General features: G+C 42.6%; 1 protein-coding gene across 1 annotated transcript in view; it reads right to left on the reverse strand.

Moving 5' to 3' along the window:
* The window catches only part of LOC129827853 (transient receptor potential cation channel subfamily M member 4-like), a 77616-nt gene that overhangs the window by 14926 nt on the left and 50103 nt on the right, over positions 1-12587 (reverse strand). The window contains exons 14-19 of the mRNA XM_055889092.1: positions 10694-10823; positions 10119-10264; positions 9680-9792; positions 6698-6799; positions 6342-6618; positions 3011-3126 (exon numbers count right to left, since the gene is read on the reverse strand). Of these exons, the coding sequence (XP_055745067.1) occupies positions 3011-3126; positions 6342-6618; positions 6698-6799; positions 9680-9792; positions 10119-10264; positions 10694-10823 (884 nt within the window). The remainder of the gene's footprint in view (positions 1-3010; positions 3127-6341; positions 6619-6697; positions 6800-9679; positions 9793-10118; positions 10265-10693; positions 10824-12587) is intronic.

Here is a 12587-nt window from a genome sequence, read left to right on the forward strand (position 1 = left end):
AGGTCTCTGACCTCCTCCCTATAGACTGTCTCATCGTTGTCGGTAATCAGGCCCACCACTGTTGTGTCATCAGTAAACTTGATGGTGTTGGAGTAGTGCCTGACCGTGCAGTCATGAGTGAATAGGGAGTACAGGAGGGGGCTGAGAACGCACCCCTGAGGGGCCTCCGTGTTGAGGATCAGCGTGGTGGATGTGTTATTACCTACCCTTACCACCTGGGGCGGCCCATCAAGAAGTCCAGGATCCAGATGCAGAGGGAGGTGTTTAGTCCCAGGGTCCTTAGCTTGTTGATGATCTTTGAGGGCACTATGGTGTTGAACCCTGAGCTGTAGTCAATGAATAGCATTCTCACATAGGTGTTTTTTTTGTCCAGGTGTGAAAGGGCAGTGTGGAGTGCAATAGAGATTGCATCATCTGTGGAGCAGTTGGTGCGGTATGCAAATTGGAGTGGGTCTAGGGTTTCTGGGATAATGGTGTTGATGTGAGCCACGACCAGCCTCTCAAAGCATTTCATGGCTACAGATGTTAGTGCTACGTGTCGGTAGTCATTTAGGCAGGTTACCTTAGTGTTTTTGGGCAGAGGGACTATGGTGGTCTGCTTGAAACATGTTGGTATTACAGACTTGGTCAGGGAGAGGTTGAAAATGTCAGTGAAGACACTTGCCAGTTGGTCAGCGCATGCTCAGAGTACACGTCCTTGTAATCCGTCTGGCCCTGCGGCCTTGTGAATGTTGACCTGTTTGAAGGTCTTACTGACATCGGCTGCAGATAGCTTGATCACACAGTCATCCGGAACAGCTGATGCTCTCATGCATGTTTCAGTGTTACTTGCTTGGAAGCAAGCATAGATGTTATTTATTTTGTTTGGTAGGCTCGTGTCACTGGGCAGCACTCGGCTGTGCTTCCCTTTGTAGTCTGTAATAGTTTGCAAGCTCTGCCACATCCGACAAGCGTTGGAGCCGGTGTAGTACGATTCGATCTTAGCCCTGTATTGATGCTTTGCCTGTCTTATGGTTTGTCGGAGGGCATAGCGGGATTTCTTATAAGCTTCCAGGTTAGAGTCCTGCTCCTTGAAAGCGGCAGCTGTACCCTTTAGCTCAGTGCAAATGTTGTCTGTAATCCATGGCTTCTGGTTGGGGTATGTATGTACAGTCACTGTGGGGACGATGTCCTCGATGCACCTATTTATAAAGCCAGTGACTGATGTGGTGTACTCCTCAATGCCATCGGAAGAATCCTGGAACATATTCTGTTCTGTGCTAGCAAAGCAGTCCTGTAGTTTAGTATCTGCTTCATCTGACCACTTTTTTATAGACTGGTGCTTCCTGCTTTCATTTCTGCTTGTAAGCAGGAATCAGGAGGATAGAATTATGGTCCGATTTGCCAAATGGAGGGTGAGGGAGAGCTTTGTACGCGTCTCTGTGTGTGGAGTAAAGGTAGTCTAGAATGTGTTTCCCTCTGGTTGCACATTTAACATGCTGATAGAAATTAGGTTAAACTGATTAAAGTCCCAGGCCACTAGGAGCACCGCATCTGGATGAGCTGTTTCCTGTTTTCTTATGGCGGTATACAGCTCATTGAGCAAGGTTTTAGTGCCAGCATCGGTCTGTGGTGGTATGTAGACAGCAGGCTAGTAGGGCTAACGTTAGCAGGCTAGTAGGGCTAACGTTAGCAGGCTAGTAGGGCTAATGTTAGCAGGCTAGTTGGCTAGCAACCTTGCAAGCTGATTTGTAACAATACATTCATAAAGTATTTGCTTGTAAGTTGTCGGAATAATTTTATTGAAACTAGTAGTCAAGTATGCAAACTATTTGGTTTAATTTGAAGTTATACATTTGATATTTGTTGGAATTTACATTATTGGGAATAGCATGGCTTGCCGGGTCCTTCATATAATGTCACACTCCAAAAAAACATTGTCCAATATTGACTTTGGCACTGATCGGTTTTATGTAATAACTTGAAAAATAGAAAAGCGACATGTAACTTCATATTGGGACTTTTGATGCGTATACTAATGCAAATCCATTAGTTACATGTGGTTACGTTTAGCTACCTACCCTTTAAGTTGGAAGGTCAAACCGAATCGTATATGGATGTGGCTGTAAATACGCATTCTCCAACAGCCATTGTTTTCCAATAGGACACAATGGACAAAGTCACTATATGTACTACCCTTTGGAATTATAGTGTAGAGTAGAATGCACTGCTGAAATAACTGGGTTGTATATAACAATATATTCCACTCATTATCTGATGAGCTGGTGAATTTCAAGCAGAGAGACAGGCAATACTGAATCAGTTGACAAGTCACGTAGAAAAGGTGATCTTGTACAATGTTTCATGGAGCAGAAAAGGCAGACAACATCATTCTACGTTTTGACAGTAGCCAACTGCGTTACAATACCCCTATTTCTGATGATTTGTCCTACGTATGTACTGTATAAGAATAATGAAACTAAGACTGACATATTTCTCAACATGCTCAAAACCTGCCATTGGATACAAATGATTGTAAAGAAAAAACAGTGCAAAGTCAGGTTAGTCATATATTGTATGGAAAATTATATTTACCATGTAACATTTTTTTTCCTTCAGTACTTCAAAAATAACAGTTTTGAAATGTTTATCTTGTATTTTCTTCTATTGGATTAAATGGTAGTTAAAATGACTAAATGGTGAGCCTATCATTACCTGATAAGCTGGTGACAAAAAATGCTTTAATGGTATTTCACGGACAAACTTTGATTTTACATGAATGACTCAGGTGTGAAAGATGTGTGAAACCCCAATGAATGCTCAATCAAAGGTTCTGAACATAACACTTGTAATTCTCCCTGTCTTATCAGTTTAGAGTTTTGTACTTACCAGAGTTTTGAAAAATATACCACTTACATCTGGAAAACGTGCCAAAGTGATTGAAAAAAAACAAATATTAAAAATAAAAAAAGTTGTGTTACATTGACACACAGACATAAACACGTGCACATATACATGTAAAAACACACACCTGCAGCACATGCCCAGTGCAAAGAGTGAGATAGCTGTGATGTCACACTTATTCCACATGTCCTGGATGTAGAGCTTCATCCTCTGATATAAAGTAGTGCTGCCCCTGAAGAACGTCTGACAGGTAGAGAGAAGAACAGAAAGGGAGGGAGAGAGCAATAAAAAAAAAAAATATTGTCACCTCCAAAATGAATGGCAGCCTTGATAAAGATGACCAAAAAATACATATTGAGCTATATATACACAAAGTGATTAGAAAAAGTATTTGCCTCCTTTCAAATTTTCTTTACTTTTGCATATTTTGGATGTTGAACGTTCAACCAAAAGATAATATGAGATAAAAGGAACCTGAGTGAACAAATAACACAAGAATTACCTACTTATAAAATGTATTTCATGAACAAAGTTATGCAACACCCAATGCCCCTGTGTGAAAAAGTAATTGTCTCCTTACACTCAATAACTGCTTGTGCCACCTTTAGTTGCAATGACTGCAACCAAACGCTTCCTGTAGTTGTTGATCAGTCGCTCACGTCGCAATGGAGGAATTTTAGCCCACTCTTCCATGCAGAACTGCTTCAACTCAGGGACATTTGTGTTTTTCAAGGCTGAACTGCTCTCTTCAAGTCCTGACACTATTGGGATTAGGTCTGGCCATTCCACAGTAATAACCTCATACCAACGGTCAAGCCTGAACTGCTCTCTTCAAGTCCGGACACTATTGGGATTAGGTCTGGCCATTCCACAGTAATAACCTCATACCAACGGTCAAGCCTGAACTGCTCTCTTCAAGTCCTGACACTATTGGGATTAGGTCTGGCCATTCCACAGTAATAACCTCATACCAACGGTCAAGCCTGAACTGCTCTCTTCAAGTCCTGACACTATTGGGATTAGGTCTGGCCATTCCACAGTAATAACCTCATACCAACGGTCAAGCCTGAACTGCTCTCTTCAAGTCCTGACACTATGGGATTAGGTCTGGCCATTCCACAGTAATAACCTCATACCAACGGTCAAGCATGGTGGTGGTAGTGTGATGGTTTGGGGATGCTTTGCTGCCCCAGGACCTGGACAACTTGCCTTAATATAAGGAACCATGAATTACACTATCAGAGAATTCTACAGGAGAATGTCAGGCTATCCGTCTGTGAGCTGAAGTGCAGCTGGGTCATGCAGCAAGACAATGATCCAAAACACACAATCAAGTCTACATGAAAATGGTTAAAAAGCAACACATTTGAAGTTTTGGAATGTCTTAGTCAAAGTCCAGACCTAATCCCAATTGAGATGTTTGGCAGGACTAGAAACAAGCAGTTCTTGCTTGAAAAAACGCCAATGTCGCTGCGTTAAAGCAATTCTACATGCAAGAGTGGGCCAGAATCCCTCTACAGCGATGATCAACAACCACAGGAAGCATTTGGTTGCAGTCATTAAAGGTGGCACAACCAGTTATTGAGAGTAAGTGGGCAATTACTTTTTCACGTAGGGAATTGGTTGTTGCATAACTTTGTAAATTAAATAAATTAAATAAGCATACATTTTTGTTATTTGTAAACTCAGGTTCACATTATCTAATTTTAGGTTTTGGTTGAAGATCTGATAACATTCATTATGAAAAATACAGAAAATCTGAAAGGGGGCAAATACTTTTTCACAGCACTGTAGAGCGAGCGAGAGCAAGAGGGAGAGCGATTCAAGTTCCTCGGTGTCCACATCACTGAGGACTTAACATGGTCTTCTCAACCCAGCAGGAGGCTGAAACGATTTGGCACGGCCCCTCAGATCCTTTTATAGCTGCACCATCGAGAGCATCCTGACTGGTTGTATCACTTGCATGGCAACTGCACCAACCTCGACCAGAAGGCCCTACAGAGGGTGGTGCGGACGAACACTCACCACCACGCACACACTCAGCCACGACTAATTGTACCCTTTTTGGTCCACCAGCTTCAAACACCTGTAAAAACTATATTTTGTGTTATTGAAAATATATTTCTCAGCGATTTAGATAGTACAATGATTTCCACTAAATAACACAGCCACAGAGTCGGAACAGCTTTCCCAGTTTGACAACAGATGCCACTCTGGTGGGAGAAATTAATAGGCAAATATCACAGCCAATAACAACACTGGTGGATAAGTAATACTATGAAACACTATCATTCCGCTATTAGCAGCAGATACAGTATATTATGGACATTTTCTGAAATTACAATGCAAAAATTCAACAACAAAAAAATCCTGTATAGCACCTTTAACAAGTAATACAACAGAATCTCAAAAAGAACCTGTCAAAATGATTGGCAAGGGTCCCTGTTTTCAACACTTTGTGCTCCCCCCGTTGCGAGGATAACGGCACCTAGCCTTTTTCTATAATGTTTTATGAGATTGGAGAACACATTGAGAGGGATCCATCTTCCATACAGAATCTTTCCAGAACTTTGATATCCTTCGGTCTTTGCATAAGGACTGCCCTCTTCAATTCAAATCACAGGTTTTCAAATGGGGTTGAAGTCCAGCGACAGATTGCAGCTGCAAAACGTTGATTTTGTGGTCAATTAACCATTTCTTTATGGAATTTTGATATATACATTGTCTTGATGAAAGATCCCCGTAGGGTCAAGTTTCAGCCTCCTGGCAGAGGCAGCCAGGTTTTTAGCTACAGTATCCTGGTACTTGGCAGACTTTTTTTGATGCCGTTGAACTTAACAAGGGAACCAGGACCAGTAGAAGCAAAACATCCCCGTAGCATAAAAGATCCACTGCCATATTTTACAGTAGGTTCTGCATATGCATCCTTCTTTCAAATCAAATGTTCTTCGTCACCTGCTCCATAAACAACCGGTGTAGACTAACAGTGAAACGCTTACTTATTTATGGGTCCTTTTCCAACAATGCGGAGTTAAAGATGTTTATTTTTTTATACTGACACAAGGAATCAATCCACAGTGAATAACAAATAACAATAACAAAAATAACATGATACAGTACAGTTGTAGATATGTACATATAGGTAGGGGTGAAGTGACTAGGCAAAGGACAGATACTAGACTGAGCTGTAGCAGTAGCGTATGTGAAGCAGTAGCAGTAGCGTATGTGAAGCAGTAGCAGTAGCGTATGTGAAGCAGTAGCAGCAGTATATGTGGCGAGTGTAACATTTCTGCGCATACAATAGAGTTCGATATTTGCATTATTTATTTTGCTCATCTTTATCAAATGATGCCAATCATTTTTGAACTGACTATATATTTATATGTTTTAGTGTGTGTGTGTGTGCGTGTGTGTGCGTGTGTGTGCGTGTGTGTGTGTTTACATGCGATGCGTCCTACCTGTCGAAACTCCTCACAGACCAGGGTGAAGACCCAGAAGTAGAGAACAAACTCTAAGGTGGACGGGCCATGAGGGGGCGGGGGCTTGAAGTCCAACAATAGGACGTAAGCAAACAGGCTGAGGAACAGGAAGTACATCAGCACGTTGCCTAGAAACGCCGTGACGGGCGCAAACCAGAACTCCCTCCAGCGTAGCAGTATGAAGGACCTCTTAGGATTGGAGGGGGCACCTTTCAGATTGACCCTTACAGCAGCATATTCCTCAGCATCCTCATCCCTGAGAGGACAAGAATGAGAATAATTACTTTTTGTGTGTGCATGCATGTGTGCGAGCGTGCATATGTGTGTGTGTTTACATGATGTCGGTGAGGGAAAACATGGTGGCATCGCCTCCGTCCAGACTGTCTGTGTCTTGACCATGGGGCACCTGCTCAGTCTTCCCCTCTTCCTCAGGTTCCCTGAGAAAGAGAGATAGAGGTAGAGATAGAGCGAGCGAGCTGATAAACCGACAGACACACAGACATTGCGCAGAGGAAACTTCCCTTCCCCACCAGCCTAATTTCTCAAATTCACACCCTATGAGGAAAATAAGGAATGTTTTACATATTGGCCATTTGCCACATATTGGAAACTTTTTTACTCTTCACCCCCAACCACATGAAAAAACACTATAGTTTACTATAGTGTAAATACTTTTGTATTACTATATTACTATAGTTATTGTCATTGGGTTTTCAAACTGGGGTCCGTGGAGGTACTGCAGGGGTCCGCAAAAATAAAAATGCCCATTTGAAAATGTTTATTTTTTAAAATAAATTGTACCCCCCTTTTCTCCACAATTTTCGTGGTATCCAATTGCTAGTAATTACTATCTTGTCTCATCTCTACAACTCCCGTACGGGCTCAGGAGAGACGAAGGTCGAGAGCCATGCGTCCTCCGAGGCACAACCCAACCAAGCCGCACTGCTTCTTTAACACAGCGCGCCTCCAACCCGGAAGCCAGAAGCCAGCCGCACCAATGTGTCGGAGGAAACACCGTGCACCTGGCTCCCTTGGTTAGCGTGCACTGCGCCCGGCCCGCCACAGGAGTTGCTGGTGCGCATTGAGACAAGGATATCCCTACCGGCCAAACCCTCTCTAACCCGGACGACGCTAGGCCAATTGTGCATCGCCCCACGGACCTCCCGGTCGCGGCCGGCTGCGACAGAGCCTGGGCACGAACCCAGAGTCTCTGGTGGCGCAGCTAGCGCTGCGATGCAGTGCCCTAGACCACTGCGCCACCCGGGAGGCCTTGAAAATGTTTTTTTGAGGAATATCACTTGCTGTAACAGAATACCACAGTGGATAAAATGGAATGTCTCTGTGTCCAGTATGAAGAAAGTTAGATGGATATAGTTTCACAAGCAAATGCTAACTAGTGTGTGACTGGACGTCTACAGGAACAGTTAGCATGCTAGCTGGTCCTGTTCACCCAACTGGGGAAGTAGATACATATATTTGTAATATGGAGAAAATTACTGTCATTGGAATTAATTACAGGGTTTGTTCTGAATAGAAAATTCTTAGGCGGGCCGTCTAAGTGGTAATTTAAGGATGGAAAAACAGTTTGTGTCTATTGAACTATACTGCATATAACAATCAAATAAAAGCGAAACAGTCGGGGAGAACAGAATATTCTGAGAAGTCCTCCATCAGCTTCAACGGTGATTGATGACCAAGAAAGCGGTGACTGGGTGCGCTAGGCTACTATAGCATGACAGGAGCCCAATTCCGTAACCATTCTTCGCCTCTGCGCTCGCTCACACCCCCTCAAAAATGTAAAAGCAGTGGATTGGTGTAACTGTATTGGTATACATTTCATCTACACCTACCCAATGCTTTTACATATTTTTGATCACTTTTCATGTTCTTCTATACAGCAAATAACCAAAGATCAAAGCAAGCAAATTCCACCGGCAATAGAAGTGTGAACCTCATTATGAATGGACAAAATGTTAGCGCCATAACTTTTTGACTATATGAAAAGTGGACAACTTGTGTTCATAACTACATCATTGATTGTAAATGACAGCTTTATTGTACAGCATTACTAGATAGCTAGCTTGCTAATTATTTTGTGTCCAAACCAGCCTGATTTAATTGATCTGTAGCATGTTATCTTGATATCTGCTTCAATTAGCTCATACCCCTGCACAACCACTTGGAGCTGGTACCCTGTCTATATAGCCAAGTTATTATTACTCATTGTGTATTTATTCATTGTGTTATTATTTTTTCTATTTATTCCTTGTGTTAAAAATATTATTATATTATTTTAGATATTTTCTCAATGTTCTTCTTTTCTCCCTGCATTGTTTGGAAAGGACCGCAAGTAAGCATTTCACTGTTAGTCTACACCTGTTCTATATGAAGCATTTTATTTTATTTGAGTGGCCCAAGTCAGCTGCAACAATGGGAAGTTTGAGCTAGCATATTCACATTGCATTGGGCATAATAAAATGTTTTTAAAAAACTTGGAAATTAACAGTTTCACTTCAGTAATCGTTAAATATATGTACATTATACATAAATAAAAGTGTTTAAAGTATTAGAAACCACCAAAATAACAATTACTACAAAAATTAATTTTCATTTAATTTAGGCTTTTTCCCTACAATCGTTATTGTAGGCTGCATCAAAAGCATCTTAAGGCTAAGTTCATTGTTAGAACCTTGTTTATCCATGATTCCAACAGCTCACCCAATTGTTTTGATCTAAATCGGAAGTCAAATCGAAATTGTAACATTTGGTCAAGAATAGATTATTTTTGGTTGAAGTTTAAATGAACAGTATAAAACAAATCAGAATGGAGACCCAATGAAATCCTTTAGAATGTATGTGTTGCCACACTAGGGTCAGGCACTACTCAAAGCAAATGTAGGGGGGGACATGTCCCCCCTGTTCCCTGGCTCCTACGCCCTTGGTTGACAGCTACTTCCAAACTAAATGGTACATTGTCACAAAAGTACAGTAGATGGGGTTAGTTAAATTAAGTTTTTAAACTAAAATGAATGGAGCGAATTTGGAGTGGCAGTTCTTTTTTCCTGTGAGCGGTGAGTGTTTTTAGCGAAGCGGGGGAATGTGAACGTTAAGCGATGAGCGGGATTTCCGACCGCTCAACTCCGCTCACATCCTCTGTTAGTAAAGTAATCTAGTATAGTAAAGTTTACTACAGTATTCTATTGTAAGTACTGTAGTATTCTATAGTCAACTGTAGCATTTGTTCAAAGTGGGCAGCCAATCTCCTCTATATCTTAATGCTTAATGGATTGGAAATTCTCAGACAGGTAGCCACTAACCTGAAGCTGATGAGGTTGGTGTAGATGAGGGGGGGTAAGAAGAAGGTGAGGATCAGTTTCCAGACCTCCGTGCTCCTCTCCATGTCTCCCCACCAGATTTGAGACAGCAGAGACTGCCAGGGGATGAGGTAGGAGCAGAGTTAGTCCTGAGAAACTTCAATTAACCACCCCCCACATTCTAATACACACACTCTGGAAATCTGGTTAGTTTTATAAAGATGAATGTGAACATACAGATCACACATACACACAGATCACACATACACACAGATCACACGTACATACAGATCACACGTACACACAGATCACACGTACATACAGATCACACGTACACACAGATCACACGTACGCACAGATTCACACAGAGATTCACACACATACGCACGCACGTGCGCACACACACACACCTTGACCTTTGATCCCTTGGTTTAATACAGACCTGCAAGCCATCGTGACTGAAGAAGAGGCGGGCATCAGCTGCGGTGGCCATCTCCAGACAGGTAGCTTCGCCCCACACCAGAGACTGCCTTATAAGGAGGTTGAAAGAGCGACTCTCACTGCTCTGATAGCATTCACTGAACATATCTAGAGAGACAATTAAAGGGTTAATACTCAACACACTGAACAAGTCTAGAGAGAGGAAACGGGTCACTGGTTTTCACATTAGGTTTCCCATTAGGAACAAGGGGTTCAAATTGGTTTGCTTCCATCCTCATCCTACAGGCCTTGAGTGTGAAAACATTGCAAATGGCCCCAGACTGGGATGCCCTCCAGCAGACTTTTCGAACAGGTGGTCCCTTGCATTATGATACGGTGCCGCTACTAGACATTATGGGGTATAACTTCAATCACAAAATACAAGATGCTCACTTGTATGCAAAACAGATAAATGCCCCTAGGCATTACTTGGATACATTGACTGTCTAGGCTTTAATTGGGGAATCAGGATGTCAGGGAGCAGCCCATCACATGAAGTATCAAACTAGCTAAACATTTGGAATAAGGCTCGCCCACCATTGGCCAAGTTCTCAAACTTCTGTGCTAGCTCCTTCATAGAGAGCTTGGCCGCCGTCTCACTCTCAAGCTTAGACAGCTCCCTCAGAATCTTACAGCCTGCCAGAGCACTGAGGACAGACTCCCCTGCCTAGAGAGAGAGAGAAAGCAAGAGCGAGTGAAAGAGCGAGAGAGAGAAAGAAAAAGGGGATTGTTTTAACATCAGTAACATGTCAGAGGTCCGGTTCCGGTGGCATGCATTGAAACGCTTGGCTTTTTTGTGGCTTTCGTTTGCAAAAGAACTATGAATTAACTGACTTATTTTCAAATAATTGTCAACACATACAGTATCATCACATTAAGGTGTGGGACGTTCACTGTATTACAAGGAACAATAGCAGGTCTATTTCGCTCCAGCAGCATATCCTGTCTGTTCACAATTCACCTGTGGTAACATGGTGGCTTTCAACACCAGACAACAAAAAGAGTTGCCCACTACTATCTGAGAGATTGATTATGAGGAAATAACATCTGCTCTCGAGGGAAGGGGGGGGGGGGGGGGGGGGGTGGTGGTGGTGGATACGGAGGGGAGAATTGTTCACAGTGGGGTTTCAGGGTGGGGAACCACTAAGGGGTGGGTTTCCCTGTGGGTCCTGCTTTTTGTTTCACATCCATGGGCTTATTAACACTTCATTTTTTAACGACGACAACGCTAGCTCTTCTCTCTTGGAATCTAGAAGGCCCAAACTGTCCTATTAAACCTTCCAGCTGTCTTGATATCCTAGCAACAAACCATGTTGATATAGCAACGCTCCAAGAAACGCACCTTTTCCAAATGGACTCACATAGAATAGAGAACCATTTGTACAAACTGGCTGCTTTTTCATCAGCCCCACTCAAAACTAAAGGTGTAATCATAATGATACATAAGAAACAAAAAGGACCTTCTTGGGTAAAGATGAATCACTTTCATTAAATGTATCCATAATGGAAAGAAAATTGCCTTTATTAATGTGTATGCTGTCTGTTAAAATTAACTGAATTCCATCTGGTTATTGGGACAGACATGAATGTAATTTTGGATGTGGTGGCAAAAATCTAATAAAACCAACTACAATCCACATGCAACCAAGGCTCTCTAGCATATACTCTCTGACTACAATCTCATTTATGCCTGGCAAGCACCTAATCCTAAATCAAAAGGGTACACTTTCTACTCAAACAGGCATAAATCATTGTCATGGTCTGCCGGAGGTCATTTTGCAGGGCTCTGGCAGTGCACCTCCTTGCACAAAGGCGGAGGTAGCGGTCCTGCTGCTGGGTTGTTGCCCTCCTACGGCCTCCTCCACGTCTCCTGATGTACTGGCCTGTCTCCTGGTAGCGCCTCCATGCTCTGGACACTACGCTGACAGACACAGCAAACCTTTTTGCCACAGCTCGCATTGATGTGCCATCCTGGATGAACTGCACTACCTGAGCCACTTGTGTGGGTTGTAGACTCCGTCTCATGCTACCACTAGAGTGAGAGCACCGCCAGCATTCAAAAATGACCAAAACATCATCCAGGAAGCATAGGAACTGAGAAGTGGTCTGTGGTCACCACCTGCAGAATCACTCCTTTTTGGGGGGTGTCTTGCTAATTGCCTATAATTTCCACCCTTTGTCTATTCCATTTGCACAACAGCATGTGAAATGTATTGTCAATCAGTGTTGCTTCCTAAGTGGACAGTTTGATTTCATAGAAGTGTGATTGACTTGGAGTTACATTGTGTTGTTTAAGTGTTCCCTTTATTTTTTTGAGCAGTGTATGATTCAAATACTATATGCAATCCTTCAGCCTTAGTTATAACAGGCAATATCTGCTCTTCTCCGTTCAGAATCACTAGAAGAAGCAGACAAGGTGATCTCTGGTCAT

Source organism: Salvelinus fontinalis, chromosome 2 (genome assembly GCF_029448725.1).
Source record: "Salvelinus fontinalis isolate EN_2023a chromosome 2, ASM2944872v1, whole genome shotgun sequence".
In the NCBI taxonomy this organism is placed as follows: Eukaryota; Metazoa; Chordata; class Actinopteri; order Salmoniformes; family Salmonidae; genus Salvelinus; species Salvelinus fontinalis.